Raw genomic sequence first — 25,925 nt, 5'->3', positions numbered from 1 at the left:
TCTTTCTTAGCGAAACTTGTTATATTAAATTTGTCATTATATGGACTTCTGTTTGAAATAAGAGATCCGATGTCTAGGGTTTTTGCATTTTTTTCCTCAAATTTATAAAAATCCGTTAGAATGCAATTTGACTGGTATATCTAAAAAATATTAGTAATGAGAACACTTAGCAGTTTTTCCTTCCTGAGTATCTTTCTCATAATATGGCCCCGTCCCCCATAATGCCCTCGCTGAATTGACATACTTTCCTCTCCTTCAGGAGAGTCTATAATTTTCTACCCAAGTGTTTTGCTCATATTTATGTCATGCTGTAAGTCAGCATTCGTGAATATTACCCATTATTCAAAGCTTTCAATCTTCATTCCTCTATAATAAGTCCATAGCCACCAAAGTAAAAGATTTTCTCTTTTTACTATGTTATAGAATAATTTAAAACACTTTTTTCCTATGCTGTAGTCTCTTTGATTAGATGGACAAAGTTGCACAAGCATTTCCACAACTTTTACATCAGTGCAAAGAGAAGTTTTGTAACCATTAAGCAATAACGCTCCTTCCGCCCACCCCCGCAATGCCCCCCGCCTCCACCCCCTGCCCTTGGTACCGCTAATCTACTTTGTCACTATGAATTTACCTATGTAGATATTTCATACAGGTGGAATCATACCATTTTTGTCCTTTTGTGTCTGGCTTATTTCACTTAGCATAGTGTTTTTGAGGATCATTCATTTTGTAGCATGTGTCAGAGCTTCATTCTTTTTTGTGGCAGAATGATATTCCAATGTATGTATATACTACATTTTGTTTACCCATTTATATGGTGATGGAAACCTAGGTTGTAGACATGTCAGTATCTGGGTCTCTGTTTCCAATTTTGTTGTTGTTTTTGTTTTTTGTTTGTTTGTGTGTTTTTTTTTTTTTTGCTGTACGCGGGCCTCTCACTGTTGCGGCCTCTCCCATTGCGGAGCACAGGCTCCGGATGCGTAGGCTCAGCGGCCATGGCTCACGGGCCCAGGCGCTCCACAGCATGCGGGATCCTCCTGGACTGGGGCACGAACCCGTATCCCCTGCATCAGCAGGCAGTCTCTCAACCACTGCGCCACCAGGGAAGCCCCGTTTCCAATTTTTTTCGCTGTACCATGTGCAGAGTCATATGGTAATTCTGTGTTTCAAATTCAGCTTTCGAGGAACTGTCAAATTATTATCCATAGTGGCTGGATCATTTTATATTCCTTACAGCAACATACATGGTTACTAATTTCTTCACATCATCTCCAACAATTGTTATTTTCCTCTAAAAAAAAATTATAGCCACCCATATGAAGTAGTATCTCATTATGGTTCTGATTTACATTTCCCTCATGGCTAATGATACTGAGCATCTTTTTATGTGCTTATTCACCATTTGTATCTCTTCTATGGAAGAAATGTGTATTCAAGTTCTTTGACAATTTTAAAAATTGGGTTGTCTTTGTTGTTGACTTGTAGGAGTTCTTTATGTATTTTGGATATTAAACCCTTATCAGGTATATGATTTGCACATTTTTTTTTCCATTCTGTAGGTTATCTTTTCACTTTCTTGATATCTTGTGATGCACAAGTTTTTTAGTTTTGATACAGTCCAGTTTATCTATTTTTTTTAATTGCTTGTGCTTTCGATGTCATATCTAACAATTCACCACCAAATCCAAGATCATGAAAATTTACCCCTGTGCTTTCTTTTAAGAGTTTTATGGTTTTAGCTGTTATATTTAGGGCATTGGTCCATTTTTAGTTAGTGTTTGTATATGATGGGAGATAGGGTTCCAAACATCATTCTTTTACTTGTGGGAATCCTTCTGTTCCAGCATCGTTTGTTGAAGAGAGTATTCTCTCACCGTTGAATGGACTTAGCATCTTTGTAAAAAAAAAAAAATCAATTGGCTATTGGCTATCAATGTATGAGTTTATTTCTGTACTCTCAGTTTTATTCCATTGGTTTAAATGTCTATCCTTATGTCAACACCTCTGTTATGATTACTGTAGCTTTATAGTAAGTTTTGAAATTGGATATGTGTGAGTCTTATAACTTTGTGTTGTTCTTTCTTAAAGATTGTTTTGACTCTTCAGGGTCTCTTGTAACTACATATGAATTTGAGGATTGGCTTTCCTATTTCTGTTAAAAAGAAAAAGTTGTTGGAATTTTGATAGGGATTGCATTGAATCTATAGATTGCTTTGAGTAGTATTGACAGTTTAGCAATATTAATTCTTCTTAATGGGTGTTCTGAGACCAGTCCCAGTGTGGAGGGGGTTTTCCACACCAACAAGCACTTCTCTGACACCAGCTGGTTGTCCTACAATTCAACTCAATTCTGACACTGTCTACCCAGTGATAGCATCAGATTCAACAGGTTGAGGGCTCTTCAAAACTGTACTGCTTCCAGTTTCCCCACCCTATAACATCAGATGCCAGTTGCAAGTTTGTGTTATTACCTGTGCATCTAGTTGACTAGCTGTAGATTGGAGGTTCCAAGGACCCTCTCCTTGGCCCTCAGACACCAGTTAAATTCCAGGTTGTTACCGGTACTTCTTACCACCTGGCTATAAATCAGAAGTTCCCATGACCACCTTGTCAGGTTCAATTAGTTTGCTAGGGTGGCTCACAGTACTCAAAAATATGTTACTTACTAGATTACTGGTTTATTATAAAAGGATGTAACTCAGGAATAGCCAGAGGAAATAGATACATAAGGCAAGGCATGGGGGAGGGACGTGGAACTTCTGTGCCCTTTTGAGGCACCCCCTCTTCCTGAGTATCCATGTGTTCACCAACCCAGAAACTTTCTGAACCCCATTTTTCTTTTTTGGTTTTTATGGAGCCTTGATTACACAGGAATGATTGATGAAACCATTGGCCACTAGCAATTGATCCAACTTCTAGCCCCCATCCCTCCCCAGAGGTCAGAGGGGTGGGACTGAAAGTTCCAACCCTCTGATCACTTGGTTGGCTCCTGGCAACTAGCCCTCATCCCTAGGTGCTACCTCAAAGTCACCTCATTAACATAATAAAAGACCCTTATCACTCTCTTCACTTTGGAAATTCCAAGGGTTTTAGGAGCTCTGTGCCAGAAGTGGGGATGAAGACCAAATGTATATTTATTATAAATCACAATATCACTTTTTCTATCTATGAATATGGGATGTCTTTCCATTTTTAGGTCTTTTTAAACTTTTTCAGTAGTGTTTTGTAGTTTTCAGTATATAGACCATTCATTTACTTATTTAAATTTATTCCTAGGTATTTTGTTCTTTTAGATGCTATTGTAAATGGAATTGATTTCTTAATTTCCTTTTTGGATTATTCATTGCTGTTGTATAGAAACAACCGATTTTTTGTATTGATAATACCACCAAAGTATTACATTATTAGGAAGAAATTTAACAAAAGTTGTGCAAGACCTGTATACCAAAAACTACAAAACATTGCTGAGAGAAATTTAGGAAGACCAAAGTACTAAGTAAATAGAGAGATTTGAAGTGTTCATGAATCAAAAGATTCAGTATTGTTAAGATGTTATTTTTCCCTGAATTGATTTATTAATTTACTGCAGTCTTACTTAAAATCCCAGTAAACTTATTTTTCATAGAAATTGACCAGGTAATTTTAAAGTATATGTGGAGGGCTTCCCTGGTGGTGCGGTGGTTAAGAATCTGCCTGCCAATGCAGGGGACACGGGTTCCAGCCCTGGTCTGGGAAGACCCCACATGCCGCAGGGCAACTAAGCCCATTCACAACTACCGAGCCCTGTGCTCTAGAGCCTGTGTGCCACAACTACCGAAGCCCGCGTGCCTAGAGCCCATGCCCTGCAACAAGATAAGCCACTGCAATGAGAAACCCACGCACCACAATGAAGAGTGGTCCCTGCTCACCGCAACTAGAGAAAGCCCGCATGTAGCAAGGAAGACCCAATGCAGCCAAAAATAAAGTAAATAAAAAATAAATAAATAATAAAATAAAATATATGTGGAAATATAAATGCTACATTAGCTAAGAAAATTTGGAAAAAGAAAAAGTTTGAGGACTTACATAACCTGCTTTCAAAACTTAATATAGAGCTAGAGTTATCAAGACAACATGCTATGAGCAGAAGGAAAGGCATATTTATCAATACAACAGATTAGTAAGAATAGTATCTATAAACAACTGATTTTTGACAAAGATTTCAAGGCAATTCAGTGAGGGAAGGATAATCTTTTAACAAACAGTGCTGGATGAATTTGATATCCAACTGCCAAACAACAAACAGTCCCTTACTTCACATCTTATAAATAAATTAACCTCAAATGGATCATATACCTAAAAATAAGAGTTAAAACTATAAAATTTCTCTAAGAAAATGTAGTAGAAAATTGCAGTGACCTTAGGATAGGCAAAGATTCCTTAAAGAGGGCACAAAAAGTACAAATTGTAAAAGTTTAAAATTGATGATTTTGAAATGATGCTCAACATCACTAACCATCAGGAAAATGGAAATCAAAACCACACTGAGATATCACCTAACACCAGTTAGGGTGGCCATCATCAAAAAGTGAAAAGATAATTTGCTGGTGGAGAAAAGGGAACCCTTGTGCACTGTTGGTAGGACTGTAAATTGATATAGCTCTTATGAAAAGTAATATGGAAGTTTCTCAAAAAATTAGTGATAGAACTTACATGTCATTCAGCAGTTCCACTTTTGGATATGTATCCGAAAGAAATAAAATCAGCATCTTGAAGAGACACGTGCATTCCCATCTTTACTACAGCGATATTCACAGTAGCCAAAATGTGGAGACAACTTAAGTGTCCATCAGTGGATGAATGGATAAAGAAAATAATGGTATACATATACGATGGAATATTATTCAGCCTTAAGAAAGAAGGAAATTCTGCCAATTGTGACAACGTGGATGAACCTGGAGTACATTATGCTAAGTGAAATAAGCTCATATATATATATGGAATCTTAAAAAAAAAAAGTCAAACTTAAAGTGTGGAATGGTGGTTACCAGCGGCAGGGGGGTAGGGGAAGAGGGGAGATATTGATCAAAGGGTAGAAACTTTCAGTTATAAGATGAATAAGTTCTGGAAACCTAATGTATAGCATGGTGACTGTGGTTAATAATAAAGTATACTTGAAATTTCCTAAGGCAATAGATCTTAAATATTCTTACAACATACACAAAGAAGTAACTGTGTGATGATGGATATGTCAATTAGCTTGATTGTGGTAATTATTTCACAGTGTATACATATATCAAAACGTCATGTTGTATACCTTAAATTTTTTATTTCTCAATCATACCTCAATAAAGCTGGAAAAAATAGTTGATTTTGACTTCATTAAAATGTATTCAAAATAAATTGTTAAGAAAATGAAAAGGCAAGATAAAAACTGGTAGAAAATATTTGCAGTACATGTATCCAAACAAGGCTATTTATCCAGAATATGTAAACAACTCTTCCAGGTCAATTATAAGGAGATAACCCAGTAATAACAAGGGAAAATTTTTGAACAGACACTTCACCAGAGAAAATACACAGATAGCAGCAAATAAGCAAATTAGAAGATCTTCAACATCTGTCATTTAGAGAAATGCAAATTAAAATTATGAGACATACTTTAGATTTTAAAAGACTGACAATACCTAGTCCTAGGATGGATGTGGAGCAGTTTGATCTCTCATGTATTACTGGTGGGAATGGAAGATGTCACTGCCACTTTGGAAAACGATTTGACAGCTTCTTGTAAAGTTAAACATACATTAACCATGTGACCCAGCCATTCTACTGCTGGATATTTACCCAAAAGTTATGAAAACGGATATCCACACAGATGTTCAGATCAGCATCATTCCTGGTAGCCTAAAAATGGGAACAACCCAGATATCCATCAACTTGTAAATGCATAAACAATTTGTGGTATATGCATAGAATGGAATCCTGCTCAGTTTAATAAAACGGAACCAGCTAATATATGCACCAGCATATAGCAAAACCTTGTGTAAGAATTTCTTATGAATTCTAGGAAAGGCACAACTATAGTGATAGAAAGAGGTCACTCTTGCCGGAGAGTTGGTAACAGGGAGCTGACTGCAGCTGTCAAGGGGAAACTTTTTGGGGGTGATTGAAATGCTGTATATCATGATTCTGGCGATTGTTACATGATTGTATCCATTTGACAGAATTCATTAGTTAATTTTATTAATTGTGAATTATCCCACAATAAAGCTATTGAATAAGAAGGAACAAAATTTTTTTTAAATGATCAAACTTCCTTTAAGTTATAGTAGGATTGGAGGGAATAACAGGTTTCATTATTTTTCGAGACTTTCACAAACAAGTGTCTACATGCTTTGGCAGGCAAAAGAGGCCATCAGTAAGATGGTTGGTATCTAACTTCACTCATCAGTTAAAAATAACAAAAATTATATTCAGAAAAAAAGTAGTGATTTTGCTTAATGAAAAGTAATTGATATTATATTTAATAAATCAAATGTTTAATTTTTTAACTTCATATTAACTATTATCATCATTTTAATTCACTATAGAAATATAAACCTGGTCGATGTGATGATATTTTGAAATGGAAGCCTCCCAGTTTGAATTCTGTGGATTTTCGCCTAAAGATAACAAGAATGGGAGGAGAAGGGTAAGTATGACCCTTTGTTTCCCTGTGATTTTTACATGAAATAATACCGTTTGCATAAGGCTTCACTGTTTACTGGGTATTTTACATATACTTTACAAAAAGGAAGTAAAGTACTTCTACAGTATACTTTATGTATGTACCCATAAATCTATCTCATTTTCCCAGATTACTTCTTTGACCTATCACAGCTAACATGTTGGTAGCATCCTTTAAACTTCACTAATTTTAGTCTTAAAAAAAAGTTATTTCTAATATTAAAAAAATGAACTTTGTTAAATTGTAAAAGTAAAAATACATTTTACTTAAAAGTAATCCTGTTCAGTGTTACAAATATAAGATATGATCATTAATATTATAATTAAATGTTTTAAAACAAGCCTTTTTTCCTTTGAAGGAAACTACTTCATGTTTGCAGTTGGATAGCAAACACTTATCTATACTTTATTAGGGTAGGGTTTTAATTGTGGAATTACATTACAGTTTTTCATTATGTTCATTAAGTGTTAATTTTTTCATTTATTGGTTAATCTTCATTTTTGACTTCACTGATTGCTATTTTAGAGTAAAAAATGCTTTAGCATGAATATTTTCATTGTTTTTCCAAAGCCTTGTTTAATTTTACCTTGTTCCACAGTTTTTTATGGCATCTCATATAAGTAAATACATAACAACAAAACAAATGTTTAATCAAGAAAATCATAAAGAGAAAGTAAATAAGATAATGCTGGCAGAGAGGTTAAAAGTGTACCATTGCATGCCATAAACTTCTTTTTACTTGCCAAAGGTAAACCACAGGTTTGTTTTTTTGTAGCTAATGAAGGATATACGATGAGTTGTATGAATCCAGATTCCAGAAGATTAAGTCTCTTAAGAGACTGTATATTTTCAAATAAAGATACTGTGTAGTGTGGTGAATCCTAACTAAAAAAAGAATTTTATTAAGTCATATGGGTATCAGTTTTCAAAAACTAGAGTAGTTAGTATTTTACATCCTTAAATAAGAGTTTGTGACTTAATAGCAAAGTACAGTTTAGCCAGAACAATTATCTGGGGCCCCAAATAGTGTTTAGGTATTTCACTGTCTGTTGGCCTGGTTTAATCCAAGGATAGATAGATAACTTTTGACTGATCCTCTGTGCGGGAATCTCTCCGCTTTGCCCTCTGCACCCCTGTGGCTGCGCTCTCCTCGTGGCTCCGAAGCTTCCCCCTCCACCACCCGCAGTCTCCTCCCGCGAAATGGCTTCCTAGTGTTTGGAAACCTTTCCTCCTTCACAGCTCCCTCCCACTGATGCAGGTCCCATCCCTATTCTTTTGTCTCTGTTTATTCTTTTCTCTTTTGCCCTACCCAGGTACGTGGGGAGTTTCTTGCCTTTTGGGAGGTCTGAGGTCTTCTGCCAGCGTTCAGTGGGTGTTCTGTAGGAGCAGTTCCACGTGTAGATGTATTTCTGATGTATCTGTGGGGAGGAAGGTGATCTCCACGTCTTACTCTTCTGCCATCTTCCCGGCCCCCTCCTTAGATTAAAATTTAATGCAAATTGAAAAATCTATTAATTGTCCTGTTGATGGCATTTAAAATCTAAACTTTGCTCTTTTCCCTCCTTATAGTACCATTTCTGAAAATTCAAATATATTAATGTTGATTTATCATGGCCTAAAATAACTTGTGTATATCTTAGCAGTTTACATTGTATTGAGCTTTACAGACATACAATTCAGATTTTCAACTGAAAGCTACACATTGCTTTAAAATTATTGTGGATTTATATTAACTAATCTCCAACTAAAAATTGTGGTCTTTGTGAAAAGCTAAGATTACAAAGGTTGTCTGTGTTTTGGAGATTGCAAACTCTTGAGTACGATGTCAGTGACTTATAGTGATCTGTATAAACTTATTATTTGTATAGCATAATTTAGAATACAGATTCTAGAGCCAGGCTGCCTGGGTTTAAATCTTTTTGTTACCTGTGTGACCTTGAGCACATCCCTTGTTTTTGTGCCTCAAATTCCTCATTGGTGAAATAGGAATTGGCCTTGTAAGACTTTTGTGAGGTTTAAATGAACGAATATATGTAAAATATATATTAATATATATAGCGTTTATGTATTGCTGTTATTTTTGTTATTTTTAGTAAGGTAGATTTAAAAGTCCATATTCCCTTTTTGCTGATCCTACAGTTCTGTTGTTTGCTGAACTGTGTAAATTTCACTTTTGTTTGTGAATCATTTCCTGTTTGATTCCAATCCCTGTTATTTTTCCCTTTTAAAATGCATATATCTTCAATTTATTTGTGTAATTAATTATAAATTGTTGAACACCTGGAGAGCAAGAAATAACAAAATTTTTATGTGTAGAATTTTTTGGTAACAAATGTCTTAAAATAATGTTGACAATATGTATAGTGGTTAAGAACATGGGTTTTTGGCCAGGACTGCACAGAACCAAATCCTAGCTCCACTACTTCCTTGCTGTTGTTACTTAATCTTTTTAAGCTTCTTTATCTGTAAAGTGTCCACAGTAATAGTGATTAGCTCATAGATTTGTTGTGAAGATTTATTCATATTCTATATTCAGTTGTAGGAGCAAACAAAGTAAATATGGGTTCTGCCCTTTATAGACTTTACAATTACAAGCTACTGGCCTAAAATGCAAAAAATAGTATTGCTTTATGAGGTTTTGTAGGATTAAATATAAGAGGCATCTTAACCAACTCAGGTGTGGGCATTTGAAGTTGAGAAATGCTAGCTGAGTAAGTAGCATGATGAAGTAAGTAGAATCAACTACATGATTCTACTTCAAAATGTATGAACAAGTCCTCTTAACTCTACTGACTAAAGTGTTTTTTTTTCCTTTTGCTCAGATTTATTTAAAGAAAAGAATAATCTGATTCTCATGCTTACTTGAATGTGTTATTATTTTTAAGAAAGAAATTATAGTGGTAAAATATTCAGACTGCTGAAAAAAATGTTCTTGTGTAAGAAAGGATTAAGTCAGCAAGAATATAGCTAATAAACTATAGAGGGAAAAAGAGTCTTATTTCTCTGCTGAACAGAGCCATTTTCTTTTTTCCCTCTCTGTTCTATTTTGGAATGAAATGCTTAACTCTTTTATTTACAGTTTATTAAAAGAATTATTTTAAATAAATGAAGTTAATTAGAGTTTAAAATACTAATATAACCAATATTATTACATAGTACAGTTAGTAACTGAGCTATTTTGGCATATAACTAGCTGGTCGGAGGTGTATAACAATGGCTACTTTTAGTTTTTAGCAAATGGCCCACGGTACCTGCTTTGTTTATCCTATTTGAACATATTCTCATCACGCAAACATTTTTTAAGACAAATGCTTCCTTGGGTTTCAGTCCTTTGAATGATTACTGTATCAAGTTCTTGATTATGCTGTATTTCCAAGTGGGCCAGGTGAGGGAAGGAGAAGCTGTGGCTGGCTGTTCAGTTCCTCTGCCCGGCTGTCTATTAGGTATTAGTAATTCTTCTTAACCCTTTGACTTTGTCTTCCCTACTTCCTACAGAAAATCATTCTCAGGCCATCTACCAAAAATAAATATCTAGGAGAAAAGGAGCATGTGGTTTACAAACTTGTGCTTGTAATGTCACTGGAGTCAAAATACTTTTCTTCACTTGTTAATTTACTGAAGAGAAATTGGTATTACCTTTGTTTTATCATTTGGTTCTTTGGCATTTAAGTATTTATTCATTTCAAATTACTCATTACAATGAGAACCTTTTGCTTGTGTCATTTGTTCTAATTTAATGTATGTTTTACTTAATTGCAATTTTTCTAAGTTAGCTTTTATGTTATGAGGAGCTTGTTACCTGGGAGATATCCCTGGGGAATATTGTATAGATTAAATACTAGTGTAGTTCCTACTTTGAATCATATCGGAGAGGATGTGATTCAAACTAATCCAAGCAGTCTGTGAACATAGTATTTTACTATAGACCTTCTTGAGTTTGTATCGTATGCATAAAGGAGAGTCACTCTCCATGCCATTATATTAGTCTACTGCAGAAACAATAGTGTTTAAAATGAAATGCTTATGTTTTAATCTAATGGCTTATATTTGATATAATTATGGGTGGAATTTTAAAAATTAGCAATTTGTTACAGCTTGTGGTATTAGGATTTGGCCTGGAGTATTGATGAAGTTACTATAAATTTATTGCTGAACATCCCAAGTTCAAATCTTGTTTATATCTTATGGGTAAAATGGGGAAAAATTTGAGCTTTTTAGCCACTATGCATTTCTCTGTTTAATGCAATTGTGGAATAAATTAAATAGCTCTGATTATCAAAATCATTATAAGATAATTAGTGATAGAATTATATTCTTTTAACTCTCACAGTCTGTTTTGAACCAAGCCATTTAATTTGGTTTAAAGAGTTAATTATGACAAGAGGATATTTAATATCCTCTAGCATATGACAGCTTCAAAATATAAATATGGTAATTTATTGTAAAAAGAAGAAAGCTAGGGCACATCATTGTTAATGCAGTCCTTTTATCTCTGGAAAATGGAACTCATATTAAGCTTTGAATCTCAAGGGAAAGGATATGGGGGAAGGGTATGGAAGGAGCTCATTTTGTTCTTTGTGTACATCAGAAAACTATCTTAGCCAACTGGACTTCCAAGTGTTGAATAATGGGATAGTAAGAACAATTATGATCCATGAATTTTGCAAAGCTTCATCAAGTGGTGTTGCTAGCGGATGTTTTCAATATCTTTTATTATATTGGTACCTGTTATATATGACGTTTGTTTTCAAAAATTATACTCAGTTATATGTAGGTAATGTATTTCACTGTGTAATAACAGTTTAAGCTTTAGATTTTCTAAATGCACATATACATACCAGTATTGTTCAGGGTAAACACTACAGATTTAGCAATTGTATTTATAGTACATTACCACCTTGTAATATTTTAATTAGAAACCTCTATCAACTAGAAGTTTTCTATATCTGCAGCTCAAAGATAGTTCATGTTCATGCTGATAAACAGAAGTCATTGCAGGTTTCATACACATGTTTGCAGTCATCAGAGGAAGTCTAGATTATGCAGCTTTTTAAGAAAGTACATTCTGTTTTTATTTTATTGGTTGAGAATTGATGATCTAAATTGTAGTAAATTAACACGTTAGTATCAAAAGTATTTTTCCTGACCATTATACAGTGACACGAGTTCCTCAAATATCATCAAATTTACCTCTTCCGAGTAATGTTTTAACTTTCATAACTAGAGCTGGACTATGTATTATTTAGATTTTAAAATTGCTTCAGCATTTAAATATGGATTTATAGTAGAAAGTATAGACTGTATTACATAGTCTCAAGGGAGTTTAGAATACATTAACTGTAAATTACATGAATTCATTACTAAGAAACAACGACCTTTATTCATCTTTTTCAGAATCTAATTTATAAAAATGAAAAAGAAATCACTATCCTCTTTGTCTTCCATTTACTTTTGGATTTTTGGCATAGTAAGTAGCAGTGCTAGTTAAAACTGATTAATGATCACTATTCAGTAACCATTCCTTGAAAACCATCTGTGTGCAAACCACATTGTGAGGTGCTGGGAATAAAAAGATGGGTAAGCCCTATCCTGAAGGTATGAGTAGCTTGACTGGAGGAACAGATGTAGATAAATATCAGTGTGACAGATGCTATACTATCAGTGTTAGTAAAGTACTGCAGAAGCCCAGACAATCTTATATTACATAGAAATTGTCAATAATAGTACAATGAAGGTTCTATAGAAGAAGGTTCATTTGAGTAGAACTTTGTAAATGCATAGGCATGGCATTCAAGATATATAGTCTGAAAAAAGTCATGAAATTACATGAAATGTTTATCGAATCACTAGAGTTTATGGAAGTGAACACTTGAATAAAGTAGGCTAGGACCAGATTGTGATAGACCAAGAAAACCAGAGTAGAGAATTAGGACTAACCATGGAGAGTTAGTGATCAATAAAAAGAATTGATGTTATCTGTGCTTTAGAAAGTAACTGGCTAGAAGATAGAGATTAATAACATATTCTAATCAGTGTTACAAGCCAGAAACCTATAAATCATCTTTGTCTACCTTACCTGGTTATCCAGTGAAGTCCTGTTAGTTTTACTTCCTAGATATTGCTTAAATATGTTGACTTTCTTTTGTTCCCTAGTCATGATCTTAATTCAAACAAGCATTGTATTACCTGGACTACCGAAATAGCCTCTAACTGATCTTACCTTACTACCCTTGTTCTCACGTAGTTCATTGTCTGATGTTAGTAGACATTACTAGAACTCTGTTAGCGTTTTTCTTCCCACTTCTCTCTTTTTGGTTAGTGCTTGCCTGCTGTAGTAGGTTGAAATGTGTCCCTCAAAAAGGTATGTTGCATGCCCTGGTACCTGTGAATGTGATTCTGTTTGGAAATAGTATCTTTGTAGATGCAATCAAGGTATAAGTGAAGATGAGGTCATACTAGAATAGGGTGGGCCCTTAATCCAATATGACTAGTGTCATTAGAGAGATATAATTAGAGGGGAAGGGATATAGAGATGCATGAGGAGAGAAAGCCATGTGATGAAGGAGGCAGAGATTGAAATGCTGCAGCTGTAAGCCATGGAATGCCAAGGATTGTCAGCAAACCACCAGAAGCTAGAAAGAGGCAAGAAAGGATTTCTCTTCCATGGATTTCAGAGGGAGCATGGCTCTGTCAACATCTTTTTAAAATTTAAAAAAAACTTTTGGCTGTGTTGGGTCTTCATTGCTGTGCATGGGCTTTCTTTCTCTAGTTGTGATGAGCGGGGGCTACTCTTCGTTTCAGTGTGCAGGCTTCTCATTGCGGTGGCTTCTCTTGTTGTGGAGCATGGGCTCCAGGCTCGCGGGCTTCAGTAGTTGCGACATGCAGGCTCAGAAGTTGCGGCTCACGGGCTCTAGAGCACAGGCTCAGTAGTTGTGGCGCACAGGCTTAGTTGTTCCGCAGCATGTGGGATCTTCCTGGACCAGGGCTCGAACCCATGTCCCCTGCATTGGCAGGCAGATTCTTAACCACTGCGCCACCAGGGAAGCCCCCTCTGTCAACATCTTGATTTCAGACTTCTAGCCTCCAGAAATGTGAGACAATAAATTGTTGTTTTAAGCCACCCAGTTTGTGGTACTTTGTTATGGAAGCCCTAGGAAACAAATATACCTTGTGTATGTTGTTTTACCCTTTAACTTTATTCTCTTTCCTTATATTTTAGATTTATCTCTTGTAAGCAGCATTTAGATGGATTTATTATCTTTGGTTATATTTTATCTTTTAAATGGAGCATTTTGTGTTTTATACTTACTTAAATTAATCAAAAGTATGAAAAATTTTCACCATCTTATTTTGTGTTATTTGTCCTACCTTTTCTGTATTTATTTTCTTCTTCTTTCTTGCCTTCTTTTATTTTGAGAGTTTTTTCTCATTTTTTTTCCTGCTCAATTTGAAGTTGTGTTCTAGAAATTTTATTCTAGAAATTTTAGCATGTGTGTTTAACTCAGTAAGTCTAAAGTTGACATTTTTACCTTTCCAAATAATGTACTTTTATTCTACTCACTTCTTTCCAACTTATGTGTAATTATTGACTTTTTCCCTTTTTATTAAAGCCCATAACACATTATTGTTTTTATTATGTACAGCCAATATTTGATTACTTTTCTTTTTTTAAAAAAATGATTTATTGGGCTTCCCTGGTGGCGCAGTGGTTGAGAGTCCGCCTGCCGATGCAGGGGACACGGGTTCGTGCCCCGGTCTGGAAAGATCCCACATGCCGTGGAGCAGCTAGGTCCGTGAGCCATGGCCACTGAGCCTGGGCGTCCGGAGCCTGTGCTCCGCAACAGGAGAGGCCACAACAGTGAGAGGCCCGTGTACCACACACAAAAAAGAAAGAAAAAAAAAAAAAGATTTATTTATTTTTGGGCTGTGTTGGTTTTTCGTTTCTGTGCAAGGGATTTCTCTAGTTGCGGCAAGCGGGGGCCACTCTTCATCACAGTGTATGGGCCTCTCACTATCGCGGCCTCTCTTGTTGCAGAGCACAGGCTTCCAGATGCACAGGCTCAGTAGTTGTGGCTCATGGGCCTAGTTGCTCCATGGCATGTGGGATCTTCCTAGACCAGGGCTCGAACCTGTGTCCCCTGCATTGGTAGGCAGATTCTCAACCACTGTGCCACCAGGGAAGCCTGATTACTTTTCTTATTTACAACTTCTTTTGTTTTGCATCCCCTCTATTATCTCATACCTTCTGTGTGGAATTATTAAACTTCTGTCAGTAGTTATATTCTCTAACATTTCTTTTAGACCCTGCTAGTAGCTAATTTCCATTGTTTTTATGACAGTCTTTAGTTTACTTTATTCATTGGACATTGAATTTGAAGTAAACACTTATTTTTTCTTTAGCATATCGATAATTTCATTCCAGTGTCTTCTGACTTTCAATGTTACTGTTGAGAAGTCAGCTGTCAGTACAATTGTCTCCTTTGAAGATAACCTTTTTTTCTTTCTGTTTTACTTTTAATAGCCAATCATTGTGTTTAGTGTAGTTCAGATTTACTATGATGAGTCTAGGTATGGATTTTTGTTTTTCTAACAAATTTATTTGGCTTCTGGAAAATATGTTATATTGTTTTTCATCAGTTCTGAATATTTCTTGCCATTATTTATTCAGATGTTACCGTTGCCTCATTTCTTCTCTCCTTCCAGAACTTCAGTTGATTCATTTGATAAACAAATAAATATTAAGCACCTTCTCTTTGCTAGTAACTGTTTTAGGGGCTTGTGGTACATTCTTTTCTTCCCAACTCTGCCCTGCCATCACTATTTTCAGGCCCACCATCAAACATAGAGGCAACAGGTTTCCACAAACTTCTTCACAGGTGCCCCTGAATGGTCCCTGGTTAGTGACTTTTCTCTGATCCTCCAATCATATCCTTTGTGATCTGTACTCCTTAGCTTCTTCTACAGTGGTATAAGGTCTGATCCTTAAAATAAATTCCTGTTGCCATATCACTAGAAGGTTCTGATCCCCAGGTTAAACCATAACTGATACATAGAGCTGACAGGTGTGAGAGAAAGAGAGAGGAGTCAGGGAGTCAAGGATTTTTGCCTGAGCAGTAGGATGAAGTTGCCATCATCTGAGAATGGAGAAGAATGTGGAAGAGTGGGTTTAGGAAGAAAGATTGAAAGTTCAGTTATGAGTATGTTGAGTTTGATATTGTAATAGTTAACCATCTTCATATGTCAAGTAGCTGATGAATATAATGAATTTAGAATTTTGGAGATTTATTTTGGACACTGTCAGTATATGGATGGAATTTAAAACTATGAGACTGGATGATATAGCCAAAGGAATAAATGTGGATAAAGAGGATGAAGGATTGAGCTTTGGGGCCTGTCACCATTTTTAGAGGCTGGGAGAAGATGAATTAGCAATGAAGGTTGTTGGAAAAAGCTTAGCAAGGAATTGGAAATAATGACTTTGGTCAAATAATGCCCCAAAGTAATGAGAACTGAGAATTCACCTTTGGATTCAAGTTTAGTTTGTTTTTTTTTTTTAAATATTCAGCTTTTTTTCAGAACTGGTATGATGCAATTTGTATTTTGTACCACATTTTTATATATTCTAACATCTGTCCAGAACAGTTATTTTGTTCTACTGATCTTTCTGTATTGAGAAATATGTTGTACTCTAAAATTTTGAATTTGGCAGGTTACTAATTATGCTTGTCTTTATTTCTTGTAAGAATGTCATAAACATTTCACTAAATTCCTTTTAATTTGCTAACTTTATCTTAAGTGAATTATAATCACCCATCACTTTGGGTATCACTTAGCCAAACTTTGGTCTGTTGAGGTAATTCTCTTTTTCCCCCCATCTGTGGGCTTTGGCTATTTTCTTTTTATATAGTCAATCCAAATGTATGTTAGAAAAGAAAAATATCAAAGCTCATCATTAAGTTTTGAAGTTTAGTTGCTAAATTTTCTAATAATATAGTGTTTTGAACCTGGTACCAGAACCTATACTTAAGTTGGCTAGTTATCATCCCCTATCTTAACTTTGACAAGGTCAAACTGAAGTTTCATGGGAGGCCAATTTCTAGACTTTCTGCTTGACCACTGGCTCTAAAGAGTAGACTACAGTGGTTTTCCTTATCAGGGACTTTCGTCCTGATACATGCAACTTTGTGGATCTCCTCTGAGGAAAATTGAGGAATATTCTTCATTCTCTGAAGTGCTGTATGTTCTGACTTTGGAGATTTGCATTAATTACATTCTGACCTTACCTACATCATGCAGCTCTTCCACCTCTTACTTTTCGCATCTGAAAAATGAGAACATTGGAAAGATGATCTCTAAAGTCACTTTCTGCTCTAAATTTTTGTGATTGAATATATACAGTTGATCCTTATTATTCACAGATTCTGCAGTTGCAGATTCACCTACTAGCTAAAATTTATTTGTAACCTTGCAGTGCTTTCACAGTCATTCATGGATATGCACAGGGGGACAGACATTAGGAGTCATCCGATGTACATGTTCCCAGCTGAGGTTGAACAAGGCAATGCTCTGCTTTCTTGTTTTAACTCTCATACTGTAAACAAGTGTCTTTTTTTTGTGGTGCTATGTTTTTCACGTTTTGGTGATTTCACTGGGCCTCCAAGTGTAGCGCTGAAGTGCTATCTAGTGTTCCTAAGTGCAAGAAAGCTGTGATTTCCCTTTAAGAGAAAATACATGTGTTAGATAAGCTTTATTCAGGCATGAGTTATAGTGTTGTTGGATGTGAGTTCGGTGTTAATGAGTCAACAATATGTATTAAATAATGTGTCTTTAAACAGAAATACACAGAAAATAAGGTTATATGTTATTTGGTTGACAAAAATATGATCAGAGGATTGCAGGAATCTAATGCTGTATTTCCCCTAGAAGCAGTGGTTCCGTATTCACTAATTTAGTGTTCCTGGTGACATTATAGAACATAACTACTGTGAATGACAAGAATAGACTGAATATTTTTTCTTTTATCTTGTCCTTATGCTCCTTGGAATAATAAGCTGTTGTTCTGTTTCCCCTAGGATCTATCATTCTGCATATCAGCAACATTTAATAAATACCTATCCACCCCTCTAGGTCATCACAAAGCACCAAGCTGATCTCCCTGTGCTGTGCTACTGTTTCCCACCAGCCAACTATTTTACATTCAGTGGTGTATATATGTCCATGCCGCTCTCACTTCTCCTGAGCTTATGTTTGTGTTGTATACAATGTCCCTGGTTCTTAGTTGTACTTAGTGGGAGGAATAGAGAAAAGTTTGTCTGATCTGTCTTCCCGGAAGCAGAAGTCCTAGTAACATATAATTTAATTTATAAAATTTAATTATGCATAACCTTTTAAGAACAAGTGATACTGTAGTTGCTCACTAATTACTTATTGAATTGAGTTAAAAGTGGTGCATATTTCTTTCGGAAGGCTGTTTGTCTCCAAGAGCTTTGTGAATTGAGAAAAGGAAAATGCAAATAAACACTTGCAGCATTTCTACCAAGTTAGTTTTCAAATATATCAATTTCTACACCTTTTCATAAACATAATTTATGATTTAGATGAGGAAAGATTGAATGTATTGTATTGACAATAACTTCAGTCTTTTCCTATCATTTCCATTGTTAACTGGTTCTGTTACATTCAATTTATCTTGGATGGTCATTTATCTTTTAATTGTGCTGTGGTTTGTCAATGAGCCTGGGCTTTTATTACATAACCACAGATCACCTCTGGAGCTAATGAGCTGGTCAACAGTATGTATTCTAAATTGTAAGTTGTCACTTTAATGCTACTCCACACCCTTTGAAAGATGAAGGTGCAGATGAGTCAGGTGATTTTCAACAAATGCTACTAGAGTATTCAATTTAGATTTTAAGAAGTACATTTTAAGACTCTTCGGTTTGAATAATGACTTAAGTTTAAATTTTAATTGGACTGAACGTTTTCATCATTTTTTTGATTTTCACAGTATTTTACCCAGTTAATTAAAGTAAGTAATGTCTTCATGAGGTAGGACAGTTATCTCCATTTTACAGATGGGAAAATTGAAAAATGTCATTTAGTTATGACTTATCCAAGAGCATTCAGTGAACTGAGATTAGAACCGGAACAAAAGACCAAGATTGGAATCCTAAATATTTTTTTTTTAACCACTATCTTGTGTTGAGTCCAATAGACCATGCCAGTAACCAAATTAAATTTATATATCTTTCAAAATGAGAGCAAGGGGGGAAAAGCGGTTATCCAATTAGAACTTTAGCTTCAGACATGGTCTGTAAATGTCTAATTTTTCAGTCTGATGCATCAGGAATGTTTCATCATTATCATATCCCCTTTATCATATACAGCATAATAGAAAGTCTGTAATACAAGACAGTAATTTCAAAAAATATGAATTTCTCCTTAAGAAATATGATAGTTATATGAATTTTTTAATGGAAAACTGAAAAATGTGATATGTATAACAAACATATAAATATAGTGCATATACGTGCCATTAAATATATTACATATCTATACTTTATATATTGCACAAATGCAATTGAAAATTTATGGTAGGTTTACAAACTGTCAATGCTTATCATGTTAAAGACCACTAACTGTGTAAAATAAGTTGGAACTTGGAAACTGGTTTATTAAAATTAAATTTCATTCCATATTAGACTTCTGTTACTTTGAAATATTTATATAGAATATTTTAGGTAGTTTGTTATAATATGTTAGGAAGAATTTACTACTAAAAATTAAGAGTTTGTGTTCTAGATTTAGCTCTTATTCTGCTAAATATATTGATCATGGAAGCATATTTGCAGATTTGTCTTTGGGAATTAGAATCTTCATATAGCAGTTCATTATTGCTAATGTAGCACCACAGAGATTTCTTCTCTGCTAATTTTTTTCTTTTCACCTTTTCTTCTTTTGTATTCTATTGTTAAAATTCTAATCAATGCCAGGTAAAATTGGGTAATAATGTATTGCTTTCCAATTCAGTGCTTCTATTTTTCACAGTAGGTTTTTGTTTAAAATGACTCCGTTTGAGGTGATACTAAACAAGTTAAAAATTAAAGTCTATCTCAGTTATCCAAGATTAGGAATACCTGTAACAAAACCAAGTTATTATAAACTTTATTCCTCACTCCAAATTAATTCTCCTCTACCTTGGAAGTCCCATAATGTTTTGTTATTGAAATTTGCTGTATTTTGCCTTACATTATTGTGAGCTGTTAACTTGACCCCTAGAGTACCTCATAAATTAATTGTTCTACATTGCTTGTTCTCAGGTAGATGTTTTGGATTGAATTCAGTTCCCTGAAGACAAGACAAACACGTGACCCCTTTCTAATATCTGTTTTTTAATATGGATATGTTGATTTTATTTCTGTTTAGCTTGTTTCTCATTAGGCTGTCAAATTACGTATTTATTTTTAGTATTGTCTATTCATAGTCAGTTTTCTTCACCTGGTTAGAATTATTAAGATTTTGTTTCCCCAGTAATCTTCTAATTTGCATGGTGAAAAATCAGATGATCACTGATCAATTATTTTAAAATATAAATTACATTGTAATACATGCCATCTAGATGACCAGTCTAACCAGAACAGTGCCTACCACATAGTAGGTGCTCAAAAAATAAATAAATGGATGAATGAGAGAACTAACAAATGATTCTTATAACCTTTCTGTTTAATAGTTTATCCACTTAGATATTTATAAGTAAGATCACTGTGTTCAAGGATTTGTTAAAAATCCTTAATTTTAATTTAAACTCCTTAGTGCTAAAACCTGCATCTCTGCATGAACATGCCACATGAAGCCTGTTAACTTTATTAAGATGTACCAAATTAATAGTTATCCAAAGTGAGTTGATAGGTTAGGGCCCATTGAACAGAACTGCATAGAATTGTTGATGAGATATAATGTGTGTGAAGGGCGTCTATAGACTGTAAACTACTACACAAAGGTTAGTTCATTTATTAGGCAGTTTTTATTATTAAAATGCAACCAGTAATACATGCTAAATAATACTACTGTACTGTAACTACCCTTCTCAGAATATGCAATATATAGTTGAGCATATATACTGGATTGTATAGATTGTCAAGATATAGACTAAGCTGTATCTTATTCTTGGCAAAGTGTCTTTGGGTGTTCCTAAATAATAAAAAAATACAATTATATAGAAAAATTACAAAGAAATAACTAAGTAGATAGTATGTAATCTTGATAGATGATTATTAGAAAGCAAATTTCTCAATGCCAAAGCTGTAATAAAATCTTTTTTTGTAATTGAAGCTTTGGGGGAAATCATTTTGGATAACATATTAGTAGTTTGGGTTTATTTGTACAAAATATTGAAAGGCTGAACATTGAAAGATTAAAACTTGTCTCAAGATTATTCAAAAACAAAGCTAGATTTATGGGTTTTTTTAAGTTAGAAATGATGAAGGAAACAAGTAAAATGGTTTATTTCTAGATGAAAATGTATTGTGTCATTTCCACCCAAGAAAACATTTAAGTGCATTAGTAATATCTGGCTTTTTATCTTAAGCCAAAAGAATTCACTAAGAATAATCTGACTTAAAAAAAATCACTATGAAGTATGTTCCTTAGGTTATAATTTTGAGTCTTTGGAAACCTATGTAATTTTTTTCCTAGCTTGTGCAAGGAGAGAGAGTGTAACTTTTTCTTTAAAATTTTCCTTTCATTCATGTTATTTTGTTGTCTTCCTTACATTTGTATATAATAGGATAGTACAAAGTGCCTTAGATTTATTATTCAATGGAAATACGTCCTTTCAGAGATCATTTGCTGTGTAGACCTCTATTTACCAGCAGTCATGAAGAGATTGTACTTTTCTGTTGAGATTAATATGGTTGCAAGGCAGCATTTAAAAAAGAGAAGAGTTTTAAATATGCTTGGAAAATATGAAGGACAATTAAAATCCGGTGTCTAATACATAAAAGAGCCATTTTATGCAAATACCATCTTTAATTTATATTTTGTTCCATTTATGATAGTAGATCTGTTGGTCTTTTTTTTTTTTTAATAGTTTAAAACCTTTATTGTGTAGCTAGGGAAATAAGAAATGGTCCATAGAAAAAGGCTTTTCTTGACACATCAAAGAAGTACCTCAGCTTTGGTCCCCCAAACCTAGAATAGTGCTTATGTTCTATGACACCCCCCTTTCTATAGGGTTTTCTATACTCTGTGTGAATCCTAGATTCTCTATAATTTCCATCGGTCATTTTTTTTTTTAAGAGAAAAGGATAAAGGCAGTAGTCTTAACCTTTAGACCACATATAGTGCATTTAAATACACACATGTAATAAAACCTTGTCACTTTAGATTTGACTCTTGGAATTCTGGATATAGTTTGTACACAGGTGGAGTAGAAGTTCACTTTTATTGCTTAACAAATTCATATTATAAATACATTTTAGAAAGTATATTTAATCTTAGGGTGTCTTGTTAAGGCTACTATAACATACCACAGACTCGGTGGCTTAAACAACATTTATTTCTTAACAGTTCTGGAGGCTGGAAGTCTGAGATCAGGGGGCCAGCGTGGTTGGGGTCTTGGTGAGGACCCTCTTCTGGCTGTGTCCTCACTTGGCCTTCCTTGGTTTGTGCCCTAGAAAGCAGGGCTGTTACCCCTGGGACAGTGGTCACTGAGGTAACCAGGCAACTAGGGTGAACTGTGCTGGCTGCAGAAGCCCTCCTGTACTCAGTGATGCAAAAAATGGATTTGAAAGAAATAGTTTGTCACTGTGGCATGGAAGAGAGAGCTCTTGGACTGCACAATCTGAAAGCCTACCTCCTTACCCCAACCCTGCCTTCACTGGAACCTCCTGCCTGGTCCAGGAAAATCTTAAGCTCTTCAACCTAAATTACAATATGTATTGATCTGGCTTCAATTCCAACGTACTATTGGAAAAAAAAAAAAAAAAAAGGAAAGAAAAAAGAACATGAGAAAGAGAAACAAATTTTCCTGGGAAATGAAGTCTTACCTGGTGGACCTGTGGAGCCTGAGTCCATTGGTCCTTCTGTGTATTCAGCGTATTGTATTGAATTATGGAGCTTGATGTTTTTGGTGTCTTTCACTAAAAATTAATATTCTTGAGGTAGAGTCTATTGTTCCAACATAAAACATAGTACCTATGGCTTTGAAGGCCTTTTGTACTTTGGAGAGGGTGTGAATGCTTTAGATAATAGCATTTGTCATGATTTGGAAAATGACTGCCTTCAAAGTATCTCTAGATTAAGGTAAAGTGATATCAGCTAGGATTTCACCTAGTTTGTAGCTCCATATTTCAGAGAACTGTTTAACTCTCTTCTGAGAACAATTCTTACCCATTTCCTTGCCTGAAAGAATGAAAACCCTCAGACTTCTTCACTTGTCCTCTCCCTCACCCTTTCCACCCTCTTTTCTCTTCCCCTAAGAAGTCATAAAGAGCTCACTATAATAATTTTCTTAATTCTTTGATGAAATCACTCTGTTGTAGATTTAGCTCTGCTTAAACCACGTGATGCTTGTTCCCTGAAATGTGGTTTATTTCTTTTTATCACAGCCAGTCAGCATCTTCATGAAGTACAAAGATAGTAGATATAAGATAGATCTTTTGCATCTTATATGTCCTATATGTCAGGTGTAATTCCTAATTTTTTTCATAGCTGTGACTTAGTGCTTTGAAAATATTTTTCATTGGTCGTAACATTTGACAGAATGAGAAAATATATAATTCAAACTTTTAAGATAGAAGAACTTAGAGGATATGACCACTGGGTTCGCTTTTTCCTAAATGGATTTCTGCCTAGCAAATTTTGTGAGGGAGGAGGAATAGCAGAGTTAATACCTGTACTGTTTATGGAGAGCAGTCTTTTTCCTTCTCTTACTGATAATTATATCCTTTATGAGATCAAACATAGGAAAGAAAGATGCTTGATATTGTCTACTTTGGCTGGAGTATTGGTAGCAAGGGTTGGAAACACTTGTTACCTGGTTCTATACACACAGCATGTATATCTTTTAAAGTTAGAAATTAAGAAGGCTTTAAGGATTACATTCTTATCTTGGCATCTTTTATTCTTGGCAATGGCCTACTGTGCTACTAGACATTTTACATTTAAAATTTTCACAAATCATAATAGAGTATCATTGATTTCCTACATGTATTTTTAAAAAATTGACTGTGAAAAGTTTATTTCCACAGAATAATAGTAACTTAAAACTAAACCCCATTCTTAATTCTTTAAAATAAATTGTAACTGGAGGAAAAAAATTGAGTCTTAGAGGGTAGGAGTTTTGTCTCTTGGGTCTAACAGTTTGCAAATGCAGAATAGCAAACTTTTATGAGGAAAAAATCTTTAATGTAAAATGTGTTTCTTGATCCCATGGGATTCTGGTAAATCAGCCATACTTCTAGGCCCTCTATTATCTTCCCTATTCTTAGAACAACCGTTGTGAACTGATTGATAGAAATAGAATCTGGATGTATGGGATTAATCACAGTCTTTCTGTCCTGTTTAAGGCTCTTTAGATAGCGTTTCTCTGGTCATTACTTTTGAGCTAGATGTTTTTAATTTGTTTACTCATTATTCATAATTGTTTTCTATATAGCATCCTATCTTTTTTTTTTTTTTTTTTTTTTTTTTTTTTTTTTTTTTTTTTTTTGCGGTACGCTGGCCTCTCACTGTTGTGGCCTCTCCCGTTGCGGAGCACAGGCTCCGGACGCACAGGCTCAGCGGCTATGGCTCACGGGCTTAGTTGCTCCGCGGCATGTGGGATCTTCCCGGACCAGGGCACGAACCCGTGTCTCCTGCATCGGCAGGCGGATTCTCAACCACTGCGCCACCAGGGAAGCCGCATCCTATCTTTTGATATAGCAGATATTTTATTATAGGAGTAGTCATCCACAGATTAGCCTAAATCTACTGTTAGTTAAAGAGGATTCAGGGAGAGAAAAGGTAAATTTGGAATCATGTTTGCTTCAACAGTGATCTTTTATATATCTGATTTGGTAAACATGGTTTATTACTTTATATTATAGATGTATTATGTATATGTATAATTTATATTTGTTATATGTCACATATATATTACACATTTATTTATTGAAGTGTCGTCTCCTCGGAGGACTCATGAAATTATCACACTTGACCCTTTATCTTCCTAAATGAACAAGGGACTGTTCTATCTAATTAAAACTTTAGTTAATGTTTTAATCTGGGGATCTTTGTTTTGATAATATTAAGACCAAGTTCTGAATTCTGCTGGGGGGCAGTGAGCTTAACGGAGAGGGATAGTTAGTATTTTTTATTTTTAAAAAATTTTATTTATTTTTCAAAAAATATTTATTTATTTATTTTCGGCTGCATCAGGTCCTTGTTACGGCAGTGGGATCTTTCGTTGCTTTTGCAGGCTTCTCTCTAGTTAACAGCATGCGGGCTCGATAGCACTGTGGGCTCAGTAGTTGAGGTCTGCGGCCTTGGTTGCCCGCGGCATGTGAGATCTTAGTTCCCCAACCAGGGATCAGACCTGCGTTCCCTGCATTGGAAGCCGGATTCTTAACCATTGGACCACCAGGGAAGTCCTAGTATTTAAAAAATAAGACCACTGTCATTTCCTTCTTCAGTAATGACTATTTTTGTTGTTGTTGTTGTTGTTTGTTTTTTGTGCGGTACGCGGGCCTCTCACTGTTGTGGCCTCTCCCGTTGCGGAGCACAGGCTCCGGACGCGCAGGCTCAGCGGCCATGGCTCACGGGCCCAACCGCTCCGCGGCATGTGGGATCTTCCTGGACCGGGGCACGAACCCGTGTCCCCTGCATCGGCAGGCAGGAAGCCCCAGTAATGACTATTTTATTCTAATAAAATTAGGAAGAGAATGGTGGATTCCATACAGTTTACTTATTTATTTTTTTAATGTGAGAGAGGCTATGAAGTGTATTTTTTATAACAGAAAATTCACCTGTTCAAGGTTACTGTGTGCCTACTGTGTGGCACTTGTCTGTGAGTTCCAGGTGGGGATAGAGGTATGGACTTGGAGGACCCCTAAGAGTTTAGAGAATTTGAAGCATTAACTGAGTAGTTAGCCTTTCTACTTTCCCTACTCTTTTACTTAGGACACTTTTCATAGATTGTATTAGCTTTCATATCTTTTCTGGATAGCATATTTCTTTGAGA

At 35.1% G+C, this 25,925-nt stretch overlaps 1 protein-coding gene across 1 annotated transcript in view; it reads left to right on the top strand.

Annotated features, from left to right (window-relative positions):
- RNGTT (RNA guanylyltransferase and 5'-phosphatase) overlaps nucleotides 1-25,925 on the top strand; it is a 243,626-nt gene that overhangs the window by 144,981 nt on the left and 72,720 nt on the right. The window contains exon 13 of the mRNA XM_059083231.2: nucleotides 6,570-6,670. Coding sequence (XP_058939214.1) covers nucleotides 6,570-6,670 — 101 coding nt within the window. The remainder of the gene's footprint in view (nucleotides 1-6,569; nucleotides 6,671-25,925) is intronic.

This window comes from Kogia breviceps, chromosome 13 (genome assembly GCF_026419965.1).
Source record: "Kogia breviceps isolate mKogBre1 chromosome 13, mKogBre1 haplotype 1, whole genome shotgun sequence".
NCBI classification, from domain to species: Eukaryota; Metazoa; Chordata; class Mammalia; order Artiodactyla; family Physeteridae; genus Kogia; species Kogia breviceps.
Note: the sequence above shows the minus strand (reverse complement) of the source record. Positions and strands in the feature narration are given on the sequence as shown.